Raw genomic sequence first — 14,785 nt, forward strand, 5'->3', positions numbered from 1 at the left:
TATGTCACATCCTTTTGAACTGCTGCATAAATTATACTGCTTTAACAAAATCAGGGGCATTGGAAGGAACATAAAATGGGTGGGCGGGTTGGGGGGCACATTTCAGAAATTATGAGTACCAATGTCTGCAACATGTTGTCAAGTAGTCCCCATTTTGAATTTTAGCAATGCCTGTTGTCTAATCACTAACATAATAAACTCATGAAAAAAAAATTGCAAAAGATTCCTACATGATTCTTTAGAGTCCACTCACTGCTCTGTAGATATGTATGATGTATGTTTTATACTCAAAATAGACTATGAATAAACATTCTCTTTCATTGTTGTTTTGCTATTTCAATACAAAGGGATGGCACTGCCTCCCTTCTGAGAAAAGGGCAGGGGCTTTACCCCCCCTGGTGCCCCTATACAAAATTTAATTCACTTTGTGATTCAATTCACAAATATCTCATTCGAAATGCTATTGCAAAATGAGTTGTATAACTACAGCTTAGTCGCCTCAGTAGTGTATCTTTTGCATATTTTGCTTGTATTTTGGTGAAGTTTCTTCTAGCAAAAATGTTATAAATTTTATAAAAGATAATTTCAGAACAGAGATCTTGTCAGGTCAAATAAAGCAATATTGTCTTCACAGACCCATATTGCATAGACCCACAAGACAATTATATGGGTTTATATGACATAGTCCATACAAGTACCCATTACATCAAAGAATTGCATAATGAAGGATTCAATAAATAAACATCTTATCTTGAAAGTAGTCAACTGTTGTGTATAAATATGATTCAAATGTATCTGTGCAGATTTCCTGACATGTAGTGGGTATAATGGGCTGTAGAATGTGTGGTAAAGAGGCTGTAACCCCCACCCTCCTCCAATAATTAATATGGAGTGGCTAAGCCCCCTACTCCAATGCTCATTGCTACGAAGAGCTTTTCATTATTTTTTCTTGAAATGAGTCACTGTTGAATTAAAATTTTCTAAAAGGTCAGAAGGCTACGCCCTGGCGTAACATATCAACTTACGTGCTCAACCCCCAACTCCCCCCCTTCCCCTCGAATACAAAGCATATAATCATTTTAGATTTTTTGAATTTATAGTGTTACATGTGCTTTGTTGTTGGCAAAATTTTTTTTGTTTATCTCTTGTTCTATGGCTTATTAAAGCACCTTACAGACGAACAAATTTTCTACGACAAATAGTTGCTATCCTGTGTCTTCGGGCAACGAACTTTTTAAGGCCAAATTTTTATGTGACGAATTTTCTTTGATCGTCTGTACGTATCAACTTATCAGATTTCGTTGATTTGTCATATTATCTTTGTACACCTTACAGAGGAAGAAAATCAGTTATGTGGCAAATTTTCTACGACAAGTGCATTTATTCAAAAGCTGACATGCTAGCTTTTGAACAAATGCATTTGTCAAAGAAAACTTTGCTAAAAAGTCCCTAACAGACGGACATTTGCCACATAAATATATGTCAAAAAAGTTTTCTCGTCCGTAAGCGGCCTAATTGATATTTGTAAACTATAATTTCTTGAAATAGTGGAATTTTTGAAAAAGTTATGTCCAGTCATTTACGTGTTGACTTCTTTTTTCTCAGGTACTGCTGGATTTTTCTTGAAACATGTTGAAACAGGAAAGTGTATTTATGATACAAAGAAAGTACAATCAAGACATCGACCACGATCTGGGGGAGAAAGAACACTTTACTTCTTGGAGCTTTCCGACAACTGTCTTCATCGTGCATCTCAGTTCAAATTTCTAGATAATGGTGCCGTATTGAAATTGAACGTACCAGGTTGTCTTCAAGGAGTTTATAAATGGGGAACTGGTTATCAACTTGATATGTTATATATCCACACTGATACACGCAACATTAATGACGATGTTTGTGTCAACAACAATGCTGTAACCCAAACCTCTTGGGGAGGTCTACAAATACGGTACGACAGACATGGAAACCAATTTCGATGTTTTAGACCTCGTACTTCTAAAGAACTACTAGACAATCAAGCAGTTGATCCTTATTTGAAAATGGCTGGTTGTAATTCTGCACCAAAAAAGCAATTTCATTTCGGTAAGTGTTATTTTGTTCTTAATTCATATTTCGGTCGACCAAAATTCAAAACACATCAAAATATTTTAAATATTCACAAGTAATTAAAAAAACATGGTAAATCAGCTACGGAAAACATGAGAAATCAGCTCAGCACACAAGAAACGGTTATATTGGTATTCAAAAAGAAGGAACTTCATTAAATAAAAATAATTTTTATTGGTACACCAACATGTCGGCCATGATGTCAGGTGACAATCTTCTATAGACTTGTTTTTCTTGTGATTTAATTAATACAATAGAAGAATATGATCTTCTATAGTCTTTCTAATGTAATTTCCATTGACTGGCTAAAACCAGTTTACTATGGGTGCTTTAGCAATACGGTACGAAAGGGCTACAAATAAATTGCGCTGTTTAAAACCTGCTAAACATAATTCACCGAGAATCCAACAAAGAATTGATCCATACCTTAGAATGGCGTCTTGTCGAGATGAAAAAAACAAGAATATTTCATTTTGGTAGGAAATATAACAAAAATATTTCACTGTTTCTATTTTAAAATTTGAAGTGTTTGTGTCATGTTTTTGGATTCAGGTTACTTTAATAGTTTGGACGATTTTAAACACCGTTGCAATAGATTTTATAGTAAAAAAATTTGAGCTTAGCGGGTTTTTCGGCCCTCTTAGTTGGTGATTTTAAGTAGATTTAACGTTTGACCGCCAGTATGAGAAAACTGACATCAAATCGGGTACTCGATTGTGAATGCTGCACTATATTTTATATAGGATCGTGTAGAAAACGGCCTATATAAGCAGATTTTTTTTGTAATGTATTGTTTTATAATATATAAGCAAATGAAAACAAAATACGATGTGAAATGGGACAAGAAAGCTATGCTGTTATAGTGTTTTCTAAACGTGTGTTCCCGATTTGATGGCAGATCGGGACTCTCGTCCTAGTTTTTGTAGTCACAGCTAAGCAAAAAATTATCAACTTTGAGCAAGAAAAAATCCAGGCACATGAAATTTTTGACATATAAATTATGTTGCAAAAATGTTCAAAATCATCTGACTTGTCTAAAAAGCCCAACTTGAAAAACAGGACATTGGCATTTTAAGCTAAGTATGATGCAGCGCTTATTAAACTTACTGTGATAAAGTGCACAGCTAGTTCCCTTCTGACCACTCTTCTGAGAATTTTCGTGTGCCTGCCACTGTCCAATGGCACTGTCTATTTCAATTTGTACCATTAAGCCACTGAGTGTAGCTATAAGTCCGCCTGTAATTGAGCCCACTTGCATGCAAGCCTATACACAAGCCCGAAGAGCAAGGTCCTAACTAAGACTATATTATTGTCAGCATCAGGTTTAGCACTGGGGGGAGGGTGCACCCCAATGCATGCTAAAGCGTTTTATATGGAGTGATGGGTTTTATTATCACAACATTTATGACATGAAAACTACTGTGTAGATAACAACAGTATAATATAGTCTATACATCGCCCCTCCCCCCTCACGTGTTTAAGCGCTCCAGTGTATAAGCTCATGAAAAAGGGGGTTACTGACTTATTTAAGCCCTGTTTTTTGACCATTTATGACTTGTTAATGTAGTGTTGTAGACATGCCACTATTAAGTTAATTAACATTTTGTACAATTTATGTGTTTTCAATAGGTTCCGTGACTTGCGCTCGACAAAAAATAATGTACGCCAGCTGTCGTAAAGGACAATATATGGTAATAAAGACTGCAGAATATCGTGGATTGAACCAAAGAAATGTTTGTGGTTCAAGTTACTATTACAACTGTAGTGTTGATGTTACATGTCGTCTAAAAAGACTTTGTGATGGCAAACGAGAATGTAATGTAACTGTCGATGATAATCTTTTCCCTTCAAAAAGTTGTCCTGGTTTGGACAAATATCTTTACTTTGAATATCAATGTACCTCTACCATGACGTCATTCAATGAAATTTGCAGTAAGTAATGTGGAAATGTAAAGTGCTTTTGATTGATTTGAAGAACTAAATGATGTAGTTATACTTCAATGTCTGCCGGAATAAGATCACTAAGGAGAATATTCATGTTCATCAACTTGTTATGTTCATCAACTAATGATCTTTTACGATTTTTTATAGTTGAAGATATCCAGTTATCACAGTCGACATTACCCAGCGAAGGTTTTGTAAAACTTTTTACTAAAGATGACGGGGATTTCGCTGTCTGTAAAAGTTCCTTGGGAAATGTCAAAGATAACGTTTGTCATTTTCTTGGCTACCCTAAAGCCGATCAAATAAGGGGGCAGACTTCCGGTAGTTCAATGTCCAAAGCTGGAGAAGTAAACTGCAGAGCTACTGTGGCACCTTCATTTCTATGTACGGTTACACCAAGTATTAGCTGTTCCGAGTATTCAATTTTAAAATGTAAGTTTCGGGAAAAAATAAAGCTTGATATCTCAATATTTTTTTAGGATAAAATACACTCATTTAATAAAAACGACAAGTTTTTTTAAAATAAACATGTTTCAACATCTCGTGATGCCATCTTCAGTATTATAAGGAATAAGATGTATGTTATATGTTAGAGTGATATGATACTGTGATACAATTTATACATTTATGAATAGATTATTATATTACAATGAAATAATGGTTAGAATTAATGATGAAAGTATTTACAGGGTGAATATAGTGTTAAAACGAAAAACTTGAACGTTGAGATTAAGGGTTAGTTTTTTTAATGTGAAGTGCTTCTTTGATTTTGAGTGCGAATGTAGTATCTTCAGTGTCGATGATTTTAAAGCAAGAGGGTGAACAGTTAGTTTTGCATGAAGGTGATTTTAAAAGGTGTCGAAAGATATGTGAGTTTTTGTCAGTTGCGGTGTGTTCCCTGATTCCGGAGGATAAGTGACGGGAATTTTCGCCAATGTATCGGGAATTGCATCCCGCACAATCGAATTGGTATACCACCATGGATTTAATAGAATCAGGGATAGGATCTTTGAATGAGAAGTAGTTTTGATTTTGAAGGAAGGGAAACTTAGTCGGATGTTAATGTCAGTGCAGAAGCATTTGATGATGTTTGTAAGTCTGCGTTGTGTGTGTCGTGAATAATGTCCGATGTACGGTAGTTTAAAGTAAAGAGTTCTTATGGACTGTTCGTTGTTGTTAGTCGTGGTTGTTATATCGGATGTTTTGGTGTTTGCTTTGCAGTTAGTATTAGTTTTGTCATAGAGATATCGTTTGGCAGTTTTGTTGATGAAGTGTAGTGGCAAAGAGTTGCGTAATAAAATAGATGTGATATTCTTTAGGTCTTGTAGAAAGCCATTGTCGGTGTTGTTAATTTTGTATGCTCTGTCTACAAGTGTGCGTATTAATCCAGTCTTGTATGAAAGTGGTGTGAAACTGAAGTAGTTCGTCAATAGTCCCGTGTAGGTTGGTTTATGATACGTTGACGTTGTATAGGTGTCATGTGCTTTTGTTAATAAAATGTTTAGAAAAGGTAGTTGGTTTTGTTTTTCAGTTTCGAAAAAAAGTTTAATGTTCGTGTATTGTTTGTTGATGTAACTAGTTACAGTAGTTACTAGTTACACCAGAATCAGGGAACACACCACAAATGACAAAAACACACATATCTTTCGACACCTTTTAAAATCACCTTCATGCAAAACTAACTAATCCCCCTCTTGCTTTAAAATCATCGACACTGCAGATTCTACATTCGCACTCAAAATCGAAGAAGCACTTCACATTAACAAAAATAACCCTAATCTGAAAGTTCAAGTTTTTCAATTTATTACTATATTCAGCCTGTAAATACTTTCATCATTAAGTCTAACCACTAATTCATTCTAATATAATAATCTATACATAGGTGTAAAAATTGTATCACAGTATCATATTACTCTTATATATATATTCGTCACATACATAATATTTCTTATAATACTGAAGATGACATCACGAGATGTTGAAACATGTTTATTTTAAAAAAACTTGTCGTTTTTATTAAATGTGCATTATCAATAGTACTTTTACGCAGTAACGATAAAATAGACTACTCGTCAAGTTTCAACGTCTGCTAAATGAGAAGATCGAAATCAAGTGATATTTATAATGTTAGGAATTGTATTTGAAACGTCGAACGCTTTGTTTAAAAGATTGTGTTTTGTTGTTTCGTCTAGTATATTTCACCGACTCTTGGCCTATCTTTGCAACACACTTTTTTTTGTTGTTTGCAATTTTTCGTTTATGGAGAACCGTATGGGTTTGTGTCATTGCTTTCCATCATATCACACAATTTATTGTTATCACAATATTAAATTTTATGTTGACTCTGACTACCGCTAAGGTTATCGAATCGTCAGTCAACATCAATAACAACAGTCCTTCTCAGGACTCTACTAAACTGGACGATCCACATTACAAACATGTAACGATACTCCCGGGTTCAAACCATCTACTCAATAAATATTTTGTCACCTCAGGTCATGTTTGTGATGATCCGCTCTTACAAAACACACAAAAGTTCCCGGACTCCTTGTTTACTGCCTCGACCCAGGACCATAGTGCAAAAGCTGCAAGAATATCCAGTGGTAGTTCTTGGTGTGCTCCTGCTGCAGATGGCAATCATTATCTTCAGCTGAATTTCCCAAGTCTTTATACAGTTAACGCTATCGCAATCTTTGGTGACAGTTCAAGTTCATACTTTATAACTGAATATCACTTGCTTACTAACATTGACGGTGTTAACTGGAACTCTGAAAAATCTAAAAAGGTAACAAAAAACTTTTCTAATTTTATTTTGTAGAATCATACCAGTATTCTATAGCAAATGCTTTAATTTTACTGGCTACTCTACTCAAAAATAGTAAATATAGTAAAGATATAGATAGCAAGTTGCGAAAAACATGGCTTCCTACATCGCCATCTCGCGTTCTACTTAGGTTTCTGACAATAAAGTTGATTGTTTACTTCAGAAAACAATTCTAGAGAGGGTTAACAACTTTAAGGTTTTGTAGCGTAAAAAAAACAAAGATTAATTGAAATAACTAAACGTGCATTCAGGAAAAGTCGTTTACTTTTCAATGCGAACATTGAAAACTACTGCATACGCACCAAAATTTAAGGATTAAGGAAAACTATTACAACCTTTTTCTTTATGATAACTAGTATGAAGTAAGTGGTTTTAACTTGGGAGTATTTCGATGTACATCGTCCAGGTTAGTAGAGTCCTGAGAAGGACTGTTGGCTTTGGTGTTGACTGACGTTATGACAACCTTAGCGGTAGTCATGAATTTGCCCGAATCAACTATAGAATCATGGAAATGGAGAGCGATTCATCTAATTATTAAATAGTTAACGATAAATTTCAAAATCAATGATTAAAAAAATTAAAGTTAACAATGCACACGTAAGTTAACTGAATTCTTAATTTTCTACATATTTTTATGTTTATAGATGTATATCGTTCAGTTTAGTGCATTACTGATGAGGACTGTTGGTGTCAGTGTTGACTGACGTTTTGACATCCTTAGCGGTGGTCATCTTCAATTTACTTTTATTCTTATAAGAATTCTACTATCTCCAAATTTCGTTTTGGTAACTTTACTAATTAATCATTGGCTGAAACAAGATTGTAACTTTAACAATCAGTTTGTGGCTATATGAACAAACAGATTCGTTCCTTGCGATTTATCTTCAAGTTTAAATTGCAGTTTGTGGCCTTGAAAAGATATTGAGAAGATCCATAAGCCATTATCCCGTTTAGAGCGTCTACAAAACCCGACTTTTCTCTAACTTTCTCAACCTTTCTCTACCCAAATACATAAGTCTTTATTTTCTCTTGTTTCAGATTATACAACGAAATTGGAATGGTTACAATGATGTAGCTATAGAGAAATTCTCTCGTGGCATTAAAGCCAAAAGTTTACGAATAGTTCCGGCGAAGTCTATTGGTAAACCGTGTTTACGAATTGAAGTTTGTGGGGGAGGTAAGAAGTGAAAATATGTCTGGTTTGGTTTGCTCTGTAAAAGAGGTATTAATATACTATATATAAACATGTTTGCTCTTAAAATTAACTAAACACGTGGAAATTTCTTATTTGAGGTATTCTATACATCTCCCATGGAAACAACAAATAAAGAAGGCAAATCTTAACATTGCGATCTCAGACTTCAGTGTTGCACTACATGTTTCGTTTTTCCACAATTTCCGAACTTTTTACTTAGCATAATGATGTTCCACTTTTTTGAAATCAATGAAACTCAAACGAATTATTCTATTTTATCACATGATTTTATCAATCTCAAAATGCAATGATACCAAGTTTACCGTTGGTTTTTTTTTCTTTTATCATTCAGACATGCTACCAGACAAACCAACAAATCTTACTGCGAATAAAGTTGCATCAAGATACCTCAAGATATCCTGGAAAGATCCCGAAGTCACTGGTGTGAAACTTGGCACAAATATCTTGAATCCTCTGACCAAAGTTCGATTAATAGTGCTTAGGGATACTGTCGTTATTTTTAATAAAACTTGGGAAGCAACTCTAATTAAACCTTACAAATTAGAGAATCTTATTCCTTACACAATGTATTTAATAAATGTAACCGCTGGCAACTCTGAAGGTTTTGGTGGATCAATTACAGCTAGTTTTACCACTGCTGAAGATGGTGAGTTCATATTTTTTTTTGAGCATTCATATCGGTTTTGTTTGCATTGATGGTTTATTATCGTGCACGAATTTTGAAAACTCAAATCTTTCGCTAATCGACTCTTGCGTCAGTTTTTTTTTCTTTTGTGTTTTATTTAAGTTAGCAATGACAATACACTGGTTAGGATTTCTTTTTTAAATTTCTTTACTGTTTTAGATAAATCTTTAAAAAATGTGTTTTTCATTTTTGTTCAGTTCCCGAAGGTCCACCTTTAAATGTTAACATTTTCGCCATCAGCAGTTCATCTTTATCAGTCACGTGGAAGCCACCTGATATAGCGAAAAGAAATGGAAAGATAGTCAGTTACACTGCTTGTATTACGCAATTGGAGAATGAAACGTGTTCAATGAACTATTCCATCGCGGAACAGCGTTTGGACATAAATAATGTGAAACCAGGGACAAAATATTATGTTCGCGTTTTAGCGTCTACGATAGTGGGATCTGGAATTTACAGCAATAGTACATGGGCATTTTCAAATGGATGTAAGTTGTTTATCGTTAAAGTAAATATTCGATTACGATGATAAATTTATTCTACTTTCAATTTAAGTGGCACCTGAACAGCCCACGACGCATGGAAATACATTGACTTATTTGTTGCAAAATCCAACTTTGGAATATCGGTTTGTAGTTACCTCAGGGTCAATTTTTACTTGCTGTAAGGAACAAAGAACTATTTTTTGAGTTTTTATTGAGCTCTTTGCTCAAGTACATTTACGACAATAGTTTTAATGAGAGGATTGGGGAGGTGTAAACAACTGCTCAGTTTTTTTTAGGCTGTGCTGAGATGTACAACATATATTTGAACAATTGACAAAAGCAGAGGGTGGGTGTGTGTTTTTAAAAATGTTTTGCCTTCAATTTGCAGATATTTTTTCGTAGTCGTGATGGAATATGGCGAAGAAGAAAATCTATTGCCTTCTAACTTCAAAAACACAGACTTAGTGACTTATTCTGAGGCCATTGCCTCCGCGCAACCAACGCCGTATATTGCCGCGGTAATGTCTCGCGGAAATTTTAAGTCTGAGTTCACACTTGGGGATAGCGGAAACACAAGTCTTGCAGGGACAAGAAGACGGCGTTCTAATGGTAAAATTTATTATAATGGCCCGCTGAAGCCCGGCACTAACTACAGAATATTTCAACGCGTTTTCTTAAACGATGAGGTGCGATCTTTTCAATACTTTTTACCTGCATTGATAACAACATTTTTTATTCACATATGAATATTCTCTTTGCTTCAGGCGGATTATTATTCCACTGACTGGAGTCCAGTGGTAGCAACTGCTCAAAAGCGGAAATCAACAGGTTTGTATTTGCTTTCAATAGCTTATGTGAAATTTATGGATGTCTGAAGTGTAATGCTTCAAGATCGTTGCAAAGTTCGCTTTTACCAAGTGTCTGAAAATTCTTCATAATGGATAGTGATCTTGTTTGATGATGCAGCAAAAATTCAACAAATAACTGACGCAAGGATTTTGTACATCTGTATTCCAATTGCATTGCGTTCAAAAATAAACTACCCTGCATAAGATATGGATGGTTAAGCCAATTACTACTTCAATTCATAATTTTTTGAAAGTTTCCAGGTCATTTGTATGAAATTTCATGCTTTTGGGAGAAGGAAAAAGAATTTATGACAGACATATGTAATGTGTTAGAAATTGCATGTTCTGTTTATAATCAATAGCATGTACACGCAATGTACAAAAAACTGCAGGGGGAGTAAAAAGTGCTAACCCTCAACCCCACCCATTGGAAAAGGATCGTCTAAGACTTTTAAATTGTCAAATTTGAGACATGTGTAGAAATGGAAAACATTGAAATTAGAAATTAACAAACTAAGATGTCAAGGATATATAACAATAACTTTGACGAAGCAACTAAAACAAATAATGTTTCGCGCATATTTTGGTATAGAACATCATGTCATGTTTTTGACTGGCTTCGTTGGTCATTCATTTAATCCATTTTGCAGCATTTAAAAAGCTCGACATCAATTGTTGCTTTCACTTATTTTTTATCGAACGATTTACTTCTGCTTGTAAGTTCTCCATAATGTTTAAAAGTGGCAAATGGTTTGGACTTTGGCCGTTGCATCACATGTACCTAGTTAGTTGTAAGATATATTAATACAACTCCACTTGCGCGTTTGTGATCATTGCGATGTTGGAACACACGCGAATGAATATAATCTACTGCAATATCAAGTTATCTATTCATACCTTTAGGTAGCCATGTTTTCTTTATAGTTGGGATCAGAGCCCTGTATTTGTAAGAGTTTGGGACATGTATTGCTCTCTGCATTTTGCATTATGATAAAGATGATTGGGTAGAATTGGTCACATGGGTATCTTGCCGCCATTTTTGTTCCAAAAGCGCAAATTATAACCATATTTTACTTAAGAGATAAATTATGAAAAATGTTTACAATGATTTTATGATGCGTTACAATAGTGCCAATCAAAGCGATGAAGAATAGAAACATTTTTGTTCACCCCTTGTACACTTAATGTTTCTTTTTGCGTTTTGTTTTTTATCATTCATTTTCATCTTATAGGCGGCGGAAATCCTGGAGCTATTGCAGGTGCAGTTGTGGCTGCTATTTTGGTCATTATTCTCATCGTATTCGTCATTCTGTTTATTAGAAGGTATGATTATTACTTTGGGATTTTTTAACGTGCCAGTTTTCCAACATTAAGTAACTACGTACCAGTTTTCCATCATTAAATAATTACGTACCAGTTTTCCATCATTAAATAATTACGTACCAGTTTTTCATCATTAAATAATTACGTACCAGTTTTCCATCATTAAATAATTACGTACCAGTTTTCCATCATTAAATAATTACGTACCAGTTTTCCATCATTAAATAATTACGTACCAGTTTTCCAACATTAAATAATTACGTACCAGTTTTCCAACATTAAATAACTACGTACCAGTTTTCCAACATTAAATAATTACGTACCAGTTTTCCAACATTAAATAACTACGTACCAGTTTTCCAACATTAAATAACTACGTACCAGTTTTCCAACATTAAATAACTACTTACCAGTTTTCCATCATTAAATAACTACGTACCTTTTTTCCAACATTAAATAACTACGTACCAGTTTTCCGTCTTCCAGAATTAAAATTCAGCTTCCGTTTGGTATCAACACCTTTTAAATTTCCCCCTCTTAGACGGCGTAATGGAAGGAAACGTTCTGGGTCCGTTAAAAAATCAAATGTAGAAAAGGTCAGAAATCACGGACCATCTGTAATGAATCAAGTATTTGTTGGAAGCCATAACATTGGAAATATCAACACCCCTGATAACATCAATAGCCCAATGAACAGTCAGGATGAATCAGTTCTTGTCCTGAATGATGAGAAAGTTTACGAGAACAATGCTGGTAATCTTTATAAAATCGATTGGCAACATCAGTTTGTGTGTTGTGTATTTTAACACGTTTTTGTGGCTGTTCGTGATGACAAGTTTTTTGTCTGCAATAGCTTAGAGCTTTACTCCGTGTTACTTAGTTTCGTGTGTTTTATTTAATTTCATGTGTCAATTTTCACACGTGTTACTTGGTTTTGTGTGTGTTACTTAGTTTCACGGTGTGTTAATATTTTCATGTATTTTACTTATAGTTTTATGTGCGTTGCTTAGTTTCATGTGTGTTTTTAGTTCCATGTGTGTGATTTAGATATTTTCATGTGTGTTTCTTTGTTTCCTTTGTGTTAACTTAGTTTCACATTCTTAACGTCTTATTCAAGCAAAATTATTTACATTTGTTACTGAAATAGAGTAAACCCTCTTCATTGCGCTTGTAAACTTTTTAAATGACGTTCTTTGTTTAAAGATAATAACATACTTATTTTCTCTCCTGTTGATGTTTTCCTTTGTGTACTCTTTAAGCTATTACCGCGAAGGATCGTCAACCAATTCCCATAGCAATGTTCGAGAGACACGTGAGGAAACTGAAGCATAACAACATGAAGGAACTAAAGTTAGAGTTCGAGGTAATGTTGCACCAGCTATCATTGAGTTAAGCGCATGCGCATTTAATTGAAAGGTTTTACTTAGGTTTTCGTTGTAAGAGACGCGAGCTTATCATTGAAAGCTCGTAGTAATTGTACAAACGATCTACTTACGTATATAAAAAGTACGTAAAACTGCAAGTTCTTATCACATAATATAAGAAATTTTTCCGTTGTCACAGTTAATCGTCTGTCCAATCAAACTACCCAAACTTTCACACGTTTTATTTGACACTGTCACACATTTGGTGTAACACTTAAATGATTTTGATTTTTTACAGGATTTACCAAATGGTCAAATGTCCAATTGGGATGTCGCGAAGAAACCTCACAATACTTCAAAAAACCGATATGGAAACGCTGTCACATGTAAGATTATTAGCCAAGAAACTTTGAGTATTCCGAAACTTGTGTGGAAGCACAGTCATGTGTGAGATTATGGACGAAAAAACTATACCATAATGACAAAAACTGATTGAAATGCAGTCAGATGTAAGATTATTGACTAATAAATCTTACTACTAATATAAACGGAGCGATATTGATTATTAGTCTAAGAACCATGCATTACTAAAGAAGGCCGTTTCATTTAGACAACCATTCTCGTGTGATACTCTCCGGAGATGAAAAGGCTGACTATATTAATGCTTCATTTGTCGACGTAAGTGTTCTACAAAGCTTTAGTTCATTAATTTAACCATATACAGGGTGTCCCCCGAAAAACGGAACCCACACAAACTAATTTTATATGTGCCGAAGTTACTATACACAATACTATCACAATATCATTCACATGCTGTTGGATGAACTTGACAGTTCTGCACCTCTGGGATTTCATAGAGTTTGTACACAGTATTACTGAAGCAAGGTAAAGTACGTACTGTCATACACGTACTTTCATCTTCAATTTATAACGCTAAATCTTTGTAAAATCAAAGCGACATTAACAATGTTAAAACGGCCACAAAAACGTAATCCTACTTTCTGTGATTTACATTGAACATTGACAGACTAGCGTGTAAACAAATCAACCAGGCGGAACAAACAGCTGTTGCAGACTAAATTATTTTGTGCAGATTTCATTTTAATAGATACATAATTATTTGTGTGGGCTCCGTTGTTTTGGCACATCCTGTATGTTGATTGTCGTTCGAATAATGTCAGTGAATGGTTGCTTACTGATATAGGGGCTGATTACATGAGCCCGCGTGTAGACGGGATTCAGTCAAGCGTTAAATGATTTTGGCAAATGGAAAAGATTCAATACTCTTCATCAGATAAATCTTCTCTGGCAATTTCACAATATTCTGGTTTAATAACTACACAAAACATTTAAAATTACAACAACCAATTTGGTTTAATTTGAGAACTACAACAGGAATGACTTGTGGTGCTTAAACAAATAGTTGTAATTTTTACGCTTGAAGTTTCTACTCCTTTCAATATCTCGAAATCATTTCACGCCTCACTGAAACTCGGCTAGCCGGGATCATGTAAACAGCCCTATAGACTCCATGCAATTGTTGTTTAACGTTTCTACGTTTAAATTTCAGGGCAAAACTGACAATTATTACATCGCGACCCAAGGTATGTGAAAAGGTACTATCGTACGTGCCTTTTCTAGTTCGAAAGGAGGTTTTGTATACGAAATGATTGCTTATTCGATAATTTCAAGGTGTACCACATTAGTGTCAAAAGATATGCAGTTACTTATCATTGCGTTGTTGTTAGACATTATTTATAAGAAAACCATGTTACTGAGCTTACTTAGTTATCAAATGTACACAAAAGCCAAGGGAGGTTGAGTAAAACTTGCATTGTAATACTATGTTTGCCAAAATGCTTTAGCCAGTGTTTCACATAATGTCAAGTATTGTGTAAATTAAATGTTTTTGTGTTTTTGGAATACTATGTGGTGATTTTTATTATTTCAAACCAACATTCGGGATTGTCTGTAATACCACAGAATGTGG

General features: G+C 34.5%; 1 protein-coding gene across 12 annotated transcripts in view; it reads left to right on the forward strand.

The window, feature by feature from the left end:
- Nucleotides 1-14,785, forward strand: part of LOC124450437 (receptor-type tyrosine-protein phosphatase S-like) — a 49,995-nt gene that overhangs the window by 21,984 nt on the left and 13,226 nt on the right. For 9 of the 12 annotated variants that reach the window (XM_047001099.1, XM_047001106.1, XM_047001095.1 and 6 more), the window contains 12 exons: nt 7,913-8,051; nt 8,422-8,736; nt 8,973-9,263; nt 9,331-9,403; nt 9,649-9,946; nt 10,025-10,088; nt 11,341-11,431; nt 11,973-12,184; nt 12,691-12,794; nt 13,094-13,181; nt 13,406-13,473; nt 14,366-14,399. In XM_047001099.1, coding sequence (XP_046857055.1) covers nt 7,913-8,051; nt 8,422-8,736; nt 8,973-9,263; nt 9,331-9,403; nt 9,649-9,946; nt 10,025-10,088; nt 11,341-11,431; nt 11,973-12,184; nt 12,691-12,794; nt 13,094-13,181; nt 13,406-13,473; nt 14,366-14,399 — 1,777 coding nt within the window. Of the gene's footprint in view, nt 1-1,605; nt 2,083-2,290; nt 2,583-3,735; nt 4,039-4,197; nt 4,483-6,545; nt 6,836-7,912; nt 8,052-8,421; nt 8,737-8,972; nt 9,264-9,330; nt 9,404-9,648; nt 9,947-10,024; nt 10,089-11,340; nt 11,432-11,972; nt 12,185-12,690; nt 12,795-13,093; nt 13,182-13,405; nt 13,474-14,365; nt 14,400-14,785 lie in introns of those variants that run through there. The other 3 variants (XM_047001098.1, XM_047001104.1, XM_047001105.1) reach the window with 3 other exon arrangements.

Source organism: Xenia sp. Carnegie-2017, unplaced genomic scaffold, assembly GCF_021976095.1.
Source record: "Xenia sp. Carnegie-2017 unplaced genomic scaffold, XeniaSp_v1 HiC_scaffold_24, whole genome shotgun sequence".
NCBI classification, from domain to species: domain Eukaryota; kingdom Metazoa; phylum Cnidaria; class Anthozoa; order Malacalcyonacea; family Xeniidae; genus Xenia; species Xenia sp. Carnegie-2017.